The sequence below is a fragment of the Martes martes genome (assembly GCF_963455335.1).
Source record: "Martes martes genome assembly, chromosome: 8".
NCBI classification, from domain to species: domain Eukaryota; kingdom Metazoa; phylum Chordata; class Mammalia; order Carnivora; family Mustelidae; genus Martes; species Martes martes.
In genome coordinates this window covers 54,164,438-54,181,030 of record NC_137895.1, presented here as the reverse complement: position 1 = coordinate 54,181,030, position 16,593 = coordinate 54,164,438, and the positions used below count along the sequence as shown (strand labels likewise).

Below are 16,593 nucleotides of genomic sequence, written 5' to 3'. Positions count from 1 at the left end.
TTAACATGATGAGTCAGACATTCTCACTGATGACTGGTAGTAGCAGAATTGGAAATTAAGATTCTCAGTTGTGTAACAAACTTCAAAGGATTTTTCTTTAATATTCACATACTTATAGAGAAGTATATTTTATGCTTTTATGTTTTTTTATTTGTGACTTTTGGGAAGATATTGTTATTTCTCTCAGAGTTATTTAACTTTCTTTTTGCATATTAGAAGTAACTAAGTTCTTGGTCTGCGTGAATTCAATGAATCAATTATAAGCTTATCCTAGTAGAGAGTCAGTTGCTAAATAAATACTAAATACTAAATCTTACCAACGTTGAAATCTTTATTTGAAGAGTAGATGACATAGAAACTGCTTAATGTTTTATTTCAAGTTTATATTTTCCAATTTATATGTTTGTATGTTTTATATTTTGTGTTTTATAAGTTTTATGTACTTAAAAATGGATAGCAAGTTAAATTTTTATTTAAAAAATCTGTTTTATTTTTGATACTTCAAACTATTTTAAACTACCATTTTCTCTGATTGTACTTTCATTTAGTCAACAACATTCACTATGCCATTTAGGATTAGAGCAAGCAGCAAGTATAATAATGTGATCTATGAAAGGCATTCACGACCGTAATTTTATAATATGGATTGAAGTTTTTCAGAAATGTCCTGCACACATGATGCAGAATAAGAATGACACAAAAAATAAAAATGCTTCCTTAGGAGAAGTTGAAGATGACTCAATTTTACCACCTATTATAGGTATGTACTGAATACTTATAATTTACAATTTTTTTAATGGCATTATCCAGTCTGTCCCATTTCAATACAGAATTTAAAACCTTTATGTTGTGCTTTGTCAGGTCTTTTAATTTTGCTCACCCTTTTATTTTTTCTTTTCTTTGTTTTTTGAAATCAAATCCGTTTTCTTTATTATAGCTAATTTAACTCTTGACTTTCACAAAGTCATGTGATTTGATTATTTGAGTAATTAATGCTTAAGGATAAATTTTCCCCAGTACTGATCTCTTGGAATTAACATCATCTCTGTGTATTCACTTTACGGATTTTTTCCCGCCAGGATATCTGCTCCACATGGTTGCAGTTTATTTGTCCCCGTGAAGTCAAAATTTCTCGGTGCAATTCTAACGATGGTCTGAGGTCTGTCAGAGACAGTCCCAGGACCCACAGTTTGGCCAAAGAGCTATTACCAGCATTAGACTTTTGGGAAATGGGAAAACCACCTATTTTTTGGTCGTTCAGCCTGAAGTAAGCCAGAAATATGTGTAAAGTGCAGGTCTCTAAGAGGTCTTGTGGTTGAAGATCATGGTGGCTTTTGTTTTCAAGACAACGACAGTGACTCATTTCGAGGAATATGGCACTGCTGTGGAAAAAGCTGTTACTATTTTTCAGAAGAAGAGAAAACTTGGGAGGAGAGTAAGAAGTCATGTGAAGTCCTGAGTTCTAATCTCATTAAGATTGATAATAAAGTGGAGCAGGTATGTCTGCTTTATTAAACTTGATTAAATGCTTTATGAGAAGTCCTGTGTCTTGAGTTAGGATCATTGTTTCAACTTTCCTCCCACATTATTTGGCGACTTTCCTCCCACATTATTTGGCCACTTTGTTTTGAAGCACTTGTGAATCAGAGTAGATTTCTCTAAAGAGGAGATGAAGGTGTAACATAGACCTAGAAGAACCCCTGTTTTATTTACTTATTTTTTAAAGTAGGCTCTAGCCCAGCCTGGAGCCCACATGAGGTTTTAACTCATGACCCTGAGATGAAGACCTGAGATGAGATCAAGGGTCAGGTACTTAACCAACCAAGCCACCTAAGCACCCCAAGATCCGTTGTTTTAAAAAATGAACAGGAGAGCCATTTCACTGTTAGTCTTTTTATTGTATGTGTTGCATCTTCACGTTTTCGTATATATTAGACAGTTTTTAGCTTCTCAGGGCTACTACAGGGCAAAAGAAAAACTACCTTCAATGGTGTGAGCAATGTAAAGTAGTAATTCTCATTATCTGAGTTCTGTTATTCCTTTTTGTTCAGTATTTGGAAGGAGTCACACTTGTAAGGGAAGATGAATCTCTCACTTTCATGAGTGGCCATGGGAAAAAGGATGAAAAATAGAGACTGAATATACTGGAATGATTCTTTAAAAATGAACTTTTAGTTTACCTTTTTTTTCATTTTATTTTATTTCTTTTCAGTGTTCCAGAATTCATCATTTATGCACCACCCCCCGTACTCCATGCAATACGTGCCCTCCATAATACCCACCACCAGGCTCACCTAACCAACCCCCCTCCCCAAAAAAAGCCCTCGGTTTGTTTCTCAGAGTCCACAGTCTCTCATGGTTTGTCTCCCCCTCCGATTTCCCCCAACTCACTTCTCCTCTCCATCTACCAATGTCCTCCGTGTTATTCCTTATGTTCCACAAGTAATTGAAACCATATGATAATTGACTCTCTCTGCTTGACTTATTTTACTTTTAATCCAGAATGGCAGAGGAAACATCTCTTTTCTAGAAGAGACAATCTAGATCAAATTTGCCATTCCTTATAAAGTTTAGGACTATAAAGTCAATTGAATGGATTCTGTAGATTTCCTTCTAATAATTCTATTTAGGCACCAAATTCCAGTTACACTGTTTAGTCTTAGCAATGTTACTTCTCAGAGGATCTTGTGAAGGATGAGTGAAAAGCCCTATGTTTGAAAACCAGCAACATCACTCAGGTGTGCCTGGCTGGCTCAGTCAGTGGTGTGTGTGACTCTTTTTTTTTTTTTTTTTTATTTCATTACTTTTTTTTTTAATTAAATTTTTTATTTATTTTCAGCGTAACAGTATTCATTGTTTTTTCACCACACCCAGTGCTCCATGCAATCTGTGCCCTCCCTAATACCCACCATCTGGTTCCCCCACCCTCCCACCCCGCACCTTCAAAACCCTCAGGTTGTTTTTCAGAGTCCATAGTCTCTCATGGGCATGTGACTCTTGATCTCAAGAGTTGTGAGTTCAAGCCCCATGTTGGGTGTAGAGCTTATCTATAATAATAATAATAATAATAGTAATAGTAATAACAATAATAGTTGTAGTTATAGTAAAATGATTAAATAAATAAAACAAAAAGCCCTATGTTTTCTTGTTTGTAAAATTCTTATTAAAATAAAAATATGAATAAATCACTTTTACCTATAAGAAACAGATGAACTAAGAAATCACATTAAGGAGTCAAATTTTAAAAATCCAGCTACATCTTATTAATACCTTGATTCATTACAACCTCAATGGTTATCAGTCTGTTCTGAAATGATTTGTTTTCTTTTCTCAGAAATTTACTTTATTTGTAATCTGTACTCTCCCTGTAATCTGTAATTTCCAATTCAATGCTCTTCAGTTTTAGTCCTACCATTGAAGTTTCTAGGCTTCAAAGTTTCAGTGAAACTTCTTATATTATTATCCCTGTGTCTCCGGGAACGAATCTAGAGCCTTTGAAATTCCTTGTGACTTTAGTCGTGGGTTAGAGCAAAGCTCCATTGCATCGTCTATAATCTGATAGCCTTGTTGTCAGGACCTACCCTGGAATACTGAGGCACTATACAAACCAGAGACAGACTTTGCTGCAGAGCAGCATTGCTCTTACAGTAATGGCTTAGGATTTTAGTCTTTTGCTATTTTCCAAAGTCTAGAAGTGTAATGAAAGCAGTGCCTTAAATCCATTGATGCAGAAAAATGAGATCGGCTTTTATACAAGTAGGTATACCTGTAAATCTAACAGAAATATGTGAGTGAAAGAATCAATGAACATTTAATTTTACTGTTTCTTCAGAGACTTAGAAATGATAAAGTATATTATATTTTATATAATACTCATTCATCTTTCCTACTCTAAAAGATACACTACTGAGATTTTTTTCTTATACAATTTAACTATAGTGAAAAGAATATTGAAGTCTGTGTGTGTGTTTCAGAGAGAGAGAGAGAGAGAGGAGAGAAAGAGAGGGAGAGAGACAGAGGGAGAGGATTTGAGAGAGAGAGAGAGAGAGAGAAAGACAGAGAGGTAATAAATACATTGCTTTTAGGAAAGAACATTAATTTGTTGCTTTACATTTGCATCCATAAGGGAACTTTTTTTCCTTTTTTAAATAGTTTTTTATTTTTTATTTACATGTAAGGTATTATTAGCCCCAGGGGTACAGGTCTGTGAATCGCCAGGTTTACACACTTTACAGCACTCACCATAGTATGTACCTTCCCCAATGTCCTTAAGCCAACCACCTCCCTACTCCCCTCCCCATGGCAACCCTCAGTTTGTTTTGTGAAATTAAGTCTCTTGTGGTTTGTCTCCCTCCCGATCCCATCTTGTTTCATTTATTCCATAAGGGAACATTTGAAGTGAATAAAATATGCCAATTGGAATAATGATTACAAATAACTTAACAAATTTTTAAAGATATTTTTGACACTGCATTCATTACTCAGTGCAGAAAATTTTCAAAACTAAGAGTATGATTCCCACTTCAGTTATGGAAAATACTCAAGGAAGATTTTTTTTTATTTTATTTTTATTTTTTTGCTACAGTGCACATAGCTAATAAATAGCATAAACTGTAGGTCTAGTTTCTTCATTTTCACTGCTGTACATGATTCCACAGTGTGGATATGCTTCATCCATTCTCTAGATGATGGGAATTTGGGTTGTTTCCAGCTCTTGTGTTTATGATAGTCCCTCATGAAACATTCTTAGATATGACTCCCGTGTGTCTTCTTTTTTTTTTTTTTTAATGATAAATCATCCTATGAGTGGAATCATTGGTCAGTAGGATTTGTACAAGTTCAATTTTTTAAAAATTTCTTTTCAGCGTAATAGAATTCATTGCTTTTGCACCACATCCAGTGCTCCATGCAATACGTGCCCTCCATAATACCCACCACCTGGCTCCCCCTACCTCCCAAACCCCGCCCCTTCAAAACCCTCAGGTTGTTTTTCAGAGTCCATAGTCTCTCATGGTTCAACTCCCCTTCCAATTTCCCTCAACTCTCTTCTCCTCTCCATCTCCCTATGTCCTCCATGACAAGTTCAATTTTATATGAGAATTCCAGATTATTTTTCAATATGATTTTAACATCAGTTTTAAAGGTATCTTTGATCTCTACTATCCCACAAACTTGGTGTTGTTATTTTTACTTTCTGCCAATTAAATAGTTGTAAAATATCTCCTGATCTATAGTGAGCTTGGCTCTTTCCTATTTATTGGCTATATGCTATATTTATTTGAAATGTGTTCTTATGTTTTGTCCATTTTTTTCTTATTGGGTAATTTTATTTTGATATTGCTTGATAGATATATATGTTTGTTCTTTAAGTTACTGCAGATGTCTCCAGATTTGAAGCTTGTATTTTCACATTCTTTAAGGTATAGAGAAGTTCTAGGTTTAGTGCAATCCTATTTACCTATCTACTTTATCGTATGTGAAGTTTTTTTCAAGTCCATCATGTCCCTTTCTGGATATCTTTCATTCATTCATAAAGAAGTGAATGATTTGTTCATTAAATCCTTTCCATACCCATTTCTTCTCTGCACATGGAGAAATTAGTCTGCCTCCTCCGTTTATCAGAGTGGCATTGGAAGATAAATGTGTCCAGTATTTTACGAGTCCTCTGCGGGTGAGGTGTTTTCAGTGATGTTATGAATAATACCTAATTCTACTTTCCCACAGAACTTTATTCAATCAAAAATAAGATACAATTACTGGACTGGATTACATAAAGTAGGAGCTAAGCATCCCTGGAAGTGGCTGGATGGCACACCCCTATCTCCGATGGTGTAAGTTTTCATGTCAGCATTTTCCATTCCCTCTCCTGCTAAGGAACTGCCTGGTAGATTATAGGTCAAGAAGAGGAAGGGATCCTTGGGGATTTAGGAATATCTTGAATTCCATGTGATCTCACTTCTCAGCTAGGCAACCAAATGCAAATCTCAGGCTTCCAATAAACTCAAAGAGCATTATTTATTCCCATGTTCTTCAATGGAGGGTCCTTCCAAACATGGTAAAGAGACATTTTGCTTTTGTATCTTTCTCTTGTATGTTCTGTGATACTAGCATGTTCACTAGTTTGGTTGCAGGAAATGGTAAAAGTATAATGAGGAGAGAAAAGTCATATCTAATCCCAGCTCTCTCTGTCAGTGCGACCTGTACCTATTTAGTTGGTGTCATTCAAGAACTAAAAAGAAAAGAGCTTTTTCCATTAAGTGACTTGGTAATCTTGCATCTCTAATGTGGTCCCTTAGTGTCTTTCATGCTATTATTTCACAGAAGTCCACATAGTTTCTGGTAGTCCTGTCTCACTGGTAAATCCCATACATTTGTTGGTTGATGTCCGGGAAACTAGTTTAGAAAAGGAAGCAAATGATCTAACTCAATCTGAGTAACATGGGGCACAGTATGAGAGACATTGGGTTATTTAACATGTTTGTTGATGGCCTGTAATATGCCAGGCACTGCTCTGGGCATTGAAACTACAGTGATGAATAAAACAGGCCACAGTATCCTCCCCTTACGGATATTACATTCTAATGCAGGCATGATAGTGCTGGTGGGGATGAATGAGGACAAAACAAATAAGCTAAGTAAATGATATGGCACATTAGAAGACAAATGCTATGGAGTATTGTGAAGTCTCTTATTTTTTTGCTATATGACAGTATCTTTTGTGTATGAAGGTAAGAGAAAGAGATTTCACTGTTTTAAATGGGATGGTCAGAGACAATCTCCTGGAGAAATGTTTGTACAGTACCTTGAATGAACCAGCCATTTGCATTACCTGATGGGACGGCTCGCTAATAGTAGATACAGCTGGTGTAAAGACCCTGAGGTAGGAGTGTATTGAACATGCTTGAGGAAATAGCAAGAGGGCCTGCAATGCTAGAGCAAGGTGAACAAGGGGGCGGGGGAGATGCAGGTTAGAGACTTAACGACAGTGGGAGTGTGTAGGACATCAGAAAAGTATAAGAACTTGGATTTTTTCATGAAGGCATGAGAAGCTATTAGAGGGTTTTGAGCAGAGGAGGGACACAAACAGGCTTCTTGTTTTAGGAGGTACTCTAAACACTCTGTTGAGATTACTTGGTGTGTGTTCTTTTGGGGGAGGGAGCAGGGAGTCTAAATGAGGATGCAGGAGGCTGTTGAAGAGTCTGTTGCAGTCATCCAGGTGAGATGTCATGACTTGATGATTGGTAGGGTTGATGCTGTTGTAAAGTGGCCAGATTCCACACTTCTTTCAAAGATGTGTGAAAGAGAGACAAATCAGGGATGGCTCCAGGGTTTTGGTCCAGAAGTTGTAAGACTGATGCTGCTATCACTGTTAATAGACCATAATTGGGATTCAGTGTTAGATACAACCTTAATGACTCTGTTCAACATTTAGCTATGTATACAGGTGTCATACGGGGCATTGTGATACATGATCATGAAGCTCACATGAGAGGTCAGTGCAGGGAATGCAGATGTTGTACACAGCAGTGCACAGTGAAATAAGTTAGAGTGTGGAAGTGATTCTCAGGAAATCTAAGGCCCTTGGACACCTGAGTGTTTAAGATAATGATAAGGTAATGGGGAGATGAGGATAACCAGAAAATATCATTGAGTAAAGTGCTTTGAGATACAAAAGTAAAACCATGAAAGGACAGGTAGAGTAATGGAATCCTTGTAAAGGAAGTACTACTGAAGTAATAGCGGAATTTAAAATGTTGGTGAGTTCTCACTGATAAATTTTACTACTTGAAATTGTTACTTCTTATCAGTTACATTCATGAACATTTGAAGGGAAATTAAAACTAAGTAACATTATTTTTTCTGTATGCTGTAGCCTAGCCCCCAAATTTAAAATCCAGTTACTTTATTCTCATAGCCCCAATTTCACAACATTTGAACATTTTGTTTGGTGTGGAAACCAGTAAGCTGAGTCGGGAAAAGTGCACTGTGTTTTAAATGCATATAAGCACCTTCTATGATTAAAGTGAGGCTGGCATTTTAAATGCATACTCTGTGCACATTAATCCAAATCATAGGAAGCTGGAATATTTTCATATGTAGTTACAGTATGTCACAAAATGAATTTATTATATTTGGTCACTTTCCAGAAGTTTCAGGAGTTTTAGAAGAATTTTTCAAGTGTATATGTCTAACTTACGTATACATCCCAGTCTGTACTAGTCTTTCTACTTCTCCCCTATCTCCACCTGTCAACTGACATTTCCATTAGTTTTAGACACAATTCCACTTCATAATCTTACAGCTATATGTCTGTCACATGATTTGTATGCCTACTGAAATAATTGCACATATGTTTTAAATTTGTGATAAATTTTGCCTGACAAATGACTTGCTAACATAAATATATTCTCTGGTACAGGAAGTTCCAGCAGAGTTTATTCGATGCAAAATGTGGACACTTCAAGTCATCAACTATTTCTACTGCTGATTGTCAGAGATCCTTTCCTTACATTTGTGAAAAGTCGTTCACTGGCCCTTGTCATTAAAAGAATTATTGTCATCAAAATTTTAATATTTTCTTTCTTTAACAGCTATTAGGTAAAAAACTTAGGGCATTCACTCAAATTAGTTTACTCTGCATGATTCATTAAGGGTAATGATCTTTCAAACATTCCTCAGCAAGGTTAAAGCACTAAGATTTATCAATAGGAAAATTATACATCCAAAAAATAAGTTTATTGTTTAGAAATTTCAAGAATGAATCCATCAGAGAATATGAAACAAATTCATTTTGATTGAGTGTAAGATTTTACATTTAAGAATAATTAAATGATCCTGATACAAGTAGGTAATTAATACATTCACATTGTTCAAAATATAAGAGATACATAATGATGAACAAATTCTCTTAACCTATCTTGTTCCTTATTCACCTAGTTCCCTTCTTACAGGCAAACATGTAACAGATAGTATTCTGAAAATATTCTAGGAAAGTACAGCCATATGCATGCTATCTGCTAAACAAAATGTTACATAACTACAAACAATAGTATTGCTTCTTTACTTTTTTGTTTAAAAATATATCGTGCAGTTCGTTCCATTTCAGTACATACGAGCTACATCAGTGTTTGTAAGCAGCTGCAAATGGTACACTAAACAGATGTACCAAAAATTTATTTACAAGTTTTATTCCCAATGAATATTTAGGTGTGTTCCAGAGTTTTACAGTTGTAGAAAAATGCTAGAATGAATAGTACTTAACACAGTATCATTTGCCATATATATATATATACACACACACACACATATGTATATATATATGGCAATATATATAGAAGTATATTTAGCATATATTTTTATATATGGTAAATCTCTAGCAGTGAAATCTCTGCATCAAAAGATGTGTACATTAAATTTTAATAGGCATGTAATATTTCAGTAGAGGTTGTACACCTATCATCTCCACACAGCAGTATTCAAGGGTTCCTGCTTCCTCACTTCTTTATCACCATGTGTCATCAATCTGTTTGGTTTTGCCAATAAAATCTTCACCAGTATAATAGGGGTTATCTTCTATCATTTTAAATGTACAATTTCCTATTACTTGTGAGGCCAGCATCTCTTTCTGATATTTCTTTAATTTAAACTACCTGTCCATGTCTTTGTAGATTGATATCCCAAACACAATTTAGAGCAAAGAAACCAGACACAAAATAGTTTATCCTATAAAATTCCCCTATTTATGAGGTTCAACACCAGGTAAATCTAATCTCTGTGATTAGAAATTAGGACAGAGAGAACTTTTAAAAGTCTGCTCCACGGAGGGACATTGCTCCAGAGGCTAGACCAGGGGGAAGCCCACGCGGGGCCGGCGTAACCCCAGGTCCCGTGGGGTCACAGAAGGACGGGGGTGTTTGAGTGTCGCAGAGCTCACGGGTATTAGAGCGGGGAAGCCGGCTACAGTGACAAAGCCAAGGAGTAAGCCCTCAGCTCGGGGTTACCTTGAACTGGTTGGAGGCTGAGTGAGCTCGGAGCGTGGCAGGAGGCCACGGAGATGGAAGCAACCCGGCGCTTTTCTCCAAGTGCGAGCGATTGAGCCTTTCCTCCAAGCGTGACCAGAGGCCAGGGAGACGGGGGCGGTTGGGCGCTTTTCTCTGACAGCGCATTGAGGAGCGGGACCCCAAGCTCTTGGCTCTTCTGGGCCAGAGACTGGGAGGCCGCCATCTTCATTCCCGTCCTCCAGAATTCTACGGAAAGTGCTCAGGGAACAAAAGCTCCCCGAAAGCAAACCCGAGCGGATTACTTAGCCCGGCCCAAAGATTTAATAAACATCAGGGAAAAGATTTAAAAGGAGGTATTGTATAGATATTGTACAAATTGACATGCAATAGGGGCTCCTGGGTGGCCCAGTAGGTTAAACTTCTCCCTTCATTCAGTTCAGGTCATGATTCTAGGATCCTGGAATCAAGCCCCGTAATGGGGGCTCCAAGCTCAGCCAGAAGCCTGCTTCTCCCTATCCCTCCGCCCACTACTCTCTTTAAAAAAAAGGAACTGATATGAAATATATAAGTGATATAGAAAATAGATCAACCTTATATTCCTCTGTGATTTAAGCAGTATTACAGCATGAAAAGGAATGTAATATTCAAGTAAAGGTTTTTCCAATTCTTTGATTATATAGAAAACCTCCTTCTACACAAAATATAAAGATGAATATATATGAAATCTTCACTATACATTTCAGCCAAATTTTGTGCTATTACAACTACTATGTACTCTCTTTTGGGTAACATAAAAACTAAGTGACAGCCAAATAATAAAATCATCATCATCAATATTATCACCAACACCATTATTAACATCTGTATAGAACTTTATGATTTACACAGATTCTGCAGTAATCCAGTAGTTATAACATTTCATTTATCACTCTGGCTCATTGCTCTCATAAGAACTGTGTATGTCCGATACTCACATATAGATCTTAAGCCTGTGATTGCCAGCGGGAGGATAACACACATAACTCCCAGGGATAATGCAACAATATGACATGGAAATTCTGTACAAATCAGAAAGCAAAATATATAGTAAGCATTGAGCATAACAAAACCCCCAGAATTAGAAGGAAATGGAAATTCATTCTGGAACTAAAACGAATGTCCCTATTCACTGTGATAATAAAACTCATTGAATATGACATTGAAATATGCCCACTGATATATAAAGAGCCAGACATAAAATATCAAATAAGTATAGACATGATTATTATGATTGCACTTTTTCTGATTTGACATCATAATGTTTTCAGAAAACAAAATGAACTGAAAAACCTTTACCTCTCTTTTTATCACCCGGACCTCTTTTGCCCTTCTGTTTCCTTGAATTGGGTACTTTAAGGTCTGCATATGTCACTCTCTCCTCACTCATTTTTGAGGGTTGCAGCAAAGAACACAGCTCAAGTCCTGTGCAATGTTTCATGAGGCATGAAAATAACATGATCTATCATGAAGTAACAGGGACAGCTAAAAGAACGATAAGCCTGATCATCTGAAATAAACAAATTAAAGTAAATATTTATCTGGGAACATTAGAAAGAAAATTATTTTCATAATTTCTCTTTGTAATGCCTTACAACAGTGATCCCACACAATTAAATAAAGGTCCATTATGTTTATGGACATGTTATGCTAAGCTTTCACTGTTTTTAAAAATATTGAATTAATTGCCAAAATTTAAAAATGTACATTATATTCCACACTCACCTAAAAATCTAGATTTATAACATCTTTAGACAAATTATGTTTATCTCTTAGTGTCTGTTTTATGCCCCAATGGGTACTATATTGACACCAAAAAGAGTAACTCCCTCTTTAGTAAGGACACCCATACCCCAATTTGACAGACTCTGTACCTGTCACCTTACTTATGTCAGACCCCACTCTTCATTCACATGAACTTCATACTCACTGGGTCATGACTCCATTTCCAAGTGTGAGGAAAATGTGGAAATCATGGGATTCAAGGAAAGGGAGTTTAGGAAGTGATATTAAATGAGGGAGGTGTAACATGTCATTCTAACAACTATGCTGCACAGGCGTGCTTTCATTTCTGTTTGGAAATGAAGAAAACTGAGTCTCCGAGACATGTAGTATATACAAATATATATTTAATTCAAGCATGTATATTACATAGAGAGAGCTTGTGTATGTTTATCCAAATAAATGATCCTTCACCCAACTTAACTTGTGTAAACAATACCTTTCTAAAAGTACTTAATAAGCTCTCTCCCTTAAAATATAAGTAAATACATAGTGATTAAACAGGAGATAACATTTCCCAAGAGAATATTTTTGGTAAATGTAGAAAGAAGCAGTTAACTGTTTTTCCTAAATAGATTTGATTCTTGGGTTTTCAAAATTCGATTCTTGGGTTAATATTTTACCATTTAATTACTTTATAATATCAGGAAACTTTATTTGAACAATCATCTGTACTGATATAATGTATAAACACATTGCCATTTGTTTTTCAATGAATATTCTCTCTACCAAAGTGCCAAATCATAAAGTAAATCTTGTCTCAATGTCATGTTTTCTTAACTAAGTGGTTTCTGTTTAATAGTATTTTACTTGAATATCTGTATTAAAAAGTAACAAGAAAAATTTGTTTATTAAAATTAAAAAAAATAAAAAATAAAAAAAGTAACAAGAAAATAAATGTGTGAATATAAAACTGGATATGTTATAATAGAAAAATAATAATATTCTCAAAACAAAAAACTTTTTTTTAATTACACTTAGCTGAAACGTGAGAGAATTTAAGCTTTGGATAATGCATTGCTAACTAGTTAGGCAGCACCCATATAGATAAGAGGGGAAAAAACAGATTTATATTGTCTAAAAGAGAATTAAATATTCCTTGAAATATCTAAGGGTTAAAAAATCATATTCTGCATAGGAAATATTCTGACCCATTCTCATTCTGATCCATTCATGTCTTCACTTGTAGAATAAAGTTAACATTACATACGAATTAACGTGGATCCCAAAGTCAATTGTTTTCTGCAACATCCCCAAACCCTCCCAAGTTCACACATAGCTTTCCTGTAGCAGATTCTACTTTATCCCTCTTTGCTCCACAATGAGACAGCACAGGCCTGGGCACATGAGTTCTCTGGCTGCAATACCTGCTTCTGGGACTTGGGAATCTCACCAGCCGGACAAAGAGCTTGGTCAGGAACACAGCTGCGATGCCCTGGCTCTGCGGGCCTTTCACCTCTGCTTTGATCTAGGAGGTACCTGCTGATATGTTTCACTGACTCTCAGAGAGACCATGTCAGAGGAAAGATAGCCAATGATCATGTGACATTAGATGTCCCCCCCACACAGTTTCCACCGGTGTCAGCATTAACTCCTGCACTCAACTCTGTGTCAGACAGGAGTCATAGAAGACTCAAATGCTAAATCTTATACACATTTTTGGGATCACTTTAAACCTGGGATTTAGCAGGTAACATGAAGATTGAAAAAAAAAAAAGAAAGACCTCAAAATCTCATAAGATTAGGAAATGCTTAACAATAAAATTTAAAAATTATAAAAAAAAATATCCATATTCAACCTGACATGATTCCTACATTTTCTTTTCATGGAATGAAAGTGAGTTCCCAGGTGCTACATATATATAGTAAAAATAAAGAATGCCAAAATGTGTGCACATTTTACCCCCTATTTTTTTTTAAGATTTTATTTATTTATTTATTTGACAGAGATCACAAGTAGTCAGAGAGGCAGGCAGAGAGAGAAAGAGGAGGAAGCAGGCTCCCCGCTGAGCAGAGAACCCGATGTGGGGCTCGATCCCAGGACTCTGGGATCATGATCTGAGCCGAAAGCAGAGGCTTTAACCCACTGAGCCACCCAGGCGCCCCTACCCCCTATTTTTTAACAAACATCCAAAGGGTAGTCAGATTGCTTAATATATTACAGTAAATCTAAATACCTAAAAATTGAAATATAAACAATTTGAAAAACATCATATTTCTAATTCTGCTGTTCTCTTCAAATTGCTGGAAGAAACAACCTCTTTAATAAAATTAAGACAGAAACATAGAGACACAAAATTTTGAACAGATTTCACGGTAGCCCTTTTAAAGCATCAACATGAAATTCATTTGTTCTATTACTTCTATCAGAGCATGTTTAAAAATATATTATGAGTTTAATTCATTGAGCAGCTCGAGGCCCTATGTAATCCTAGAACTCAGTGTTAGGCAGGAACAAAAGCAGTTTTGTTTTGTTTTTCAGATCAACGACATTAACCTGTGTTCCTCAAGGTTCCCAACGCTCTGCTGCTTTAAAATTCTTCTTAGCAATATGTAGTAACAAGAACTGGAATCCACTTCAATGCCAGCTACACCAAGTGAAGTATTTTCATTTCAAAACACTCTCCCATGGTTTGAGCTTCCTTTTCCATCACTTCCAAACACAAATGTCTTATCCTCTTGTAAATAATGATAGTAGCACTTGTGAGAGTCTCCAGCTCTTTTTCTTGTCAGTTTGCCTTTTTCACATACAGTTTCTTTGCTAAGATCTAACTAATAGTTTTCAGGAAGTAGGTTTCTGACATAAAGAAAGAAAGCAGTCTGCAAATTCTCCATGCAACAGGGCAAACATGGTCTTTAGGCATGCCTGTGAACTGAGATCTTCGCTGTCCTGGTTTAATTACTCTGCATGGCAGCTGCCCATCTCTATCTATGCCTTGTATCAAATCCCCAGTTCTAAAATATGTCATTTAACAGAAATAGATTTGATTACTCTTTTTATGCTACTAAATGCTATATACCTTACTGGTAAAGGATGATTAAACCATCAAACTGACTGTGAATGTGTGTTTTAGAGGGTGAACAGTATGACTTCTAAACTCTCAGTGCAGTGCTGACTTCTGGGGTGTGGGGCATGAAGACCTGACTGTAGTTTACACTTGTCTGCTTCTGAAGCAGCAGCTGAGTGAAGTGACTGACTTTGGAAGTCCCAGCCTCTTCAGCAGCATCCAGAATAGCTCCCATGCAAATGAGTGTGCTGGGAGACTGAGCCTTAGGATCAGAACCCATTAGGTGGTATTGAATAACATTTGTGTATGTTAAGGACCACGTAGAAAATTGACTAAAAGTTTGCATGCATTCATGGGAATGCATTGTCTCTGATCTTTTTGAAAGTTGTATAGATTATGTTTATCATTGTTTAATATTAACTGGTCAACCAATGCATATATATCCCTAAAAACTTGGGACAAACCACCAATGAAAAGCACTTATTAGCAATTTTAGTTGTTAGAGCTTTTTAAGCAAGATGGCAGGTTTATCATGACTAAAATAGATATAATAGATTCTAGTAAACCTACCAAACTGTATACCTTTAAATATTTTATCAACAGTATTTTTAGCAAGCAAATATAATAAAGTATTATTGTCAGACTATGGACATATACCTCTTTTTAAGATTGACCTTTAATTTTCTGACTACTATGAGGAATGAGGTTACTATTAATTAGTTAATTATAAACACATTATACACAAAGATCTTTCCATCTTTAAAACACCCACACGGGGTGCCTGGGTGGCTCAGTGGGTTAAAGCCTCTGCCTTCGGCTCTGGTCATGATCTCAGGGTCCTGGGATTGAGACTCATGTCAGGCTCTCTGCTGGGCAGGGAGCCTGCTTCCTCCTCTTTCTCTCTGCCTGCCTCTCTGCCTACCTCTCTGCCTACCTCTCTGCCTACTTGTGATCTATGTCTGTAAATAAATAAACTAAATCTTTAAAAAAAAATAAAAATAAAAAATAAAACACCCACTCAGTTTTGTAACCAATGTCAATGTACTTTTAGTGCTTCTTAAACTATTTCCTATACCTCTTTTCTACTTCAACTTTTGAAGTTTATTAAGCTTATTTAAGCTTTATTCAGCTTATTGTCTTCTCTCCAGAAGCAGTGAGATGCCCTCTAGACTTTTAAAACTTTTGGCTTTAGGTATCTGGTGTGGACATGGCCCATGCTGATCTTCTTGGGGAAAGTGTCAAAATGCTGGGACTGAGAGAGGTTTGACTGAGAAGGGCAGTTGCACCACAATGCAACATGGTGGGACTTGGAGCAAGCTGGCTAGGCAGCCATTGTCTGGGCTTGCCATCCTCTGTAGATGACTCTGCCAATGGTGAGGGATAAGATAGGAGAATGACGCCCATCAGCTCTATTGCCCCAGGAGAGGTGACTCCTCTCAGATGTGCTCCAAGCAGAGTGAATAGTCTCTTCCTGTACACCTTAGGAGATCCTCAGCTCAAGCCATCTGCCCCAAGCTTGCTTTCCTGCCTTCTTTCCAGGAGTAGGGCAGCGTCCTCAGTGCTCTCTCACAGACAAGCCACTGTCTGCCAAAACTCCAGTTTTCGGGTCCTGCTTTTTGCAAAAACTCATGAAAATCAGCCCCTCCCCTCTCATTTTCACTGTCAATGGCACTGGGGAAGGATTCTCATGTTTTGACTAAATGTTCTCCATGTACTTTCCCCTCTGAGTTCCTCCCTTTCACATTTCTCCATGACTAGGGCTCTCC

General features: G+C 36.7%; 1 protein-coding gene across 1 annotated transcript; it reads left to right on the top strand.

The window, feature by feature from the left end:
- Positions 1–658: 658 nt before the first annotated feature.
- Positions 659–8,562, top strand: LOC308347834 (C-type lectin domain family 9 member A-like). The gene is made up of 4 exons (XM_080811590.1): positions 659–760; positions 1,346–1,497; positions 5,725–5,831; positions 8,420–8,562. The coding sequence occupies exons 1-4, from the start codon at positions 676–678 to the stop codon at positions 8,544–8,546; spliced, it is 471 nt and encodes a 156-aa protein (XP_080667716.1). The 5' UTR covers positions 659–675; the 3' UTR covers positions 8,547–8,562.
- Positions 8,563–16,593: the final 8,031 nt, after the last annotated feature.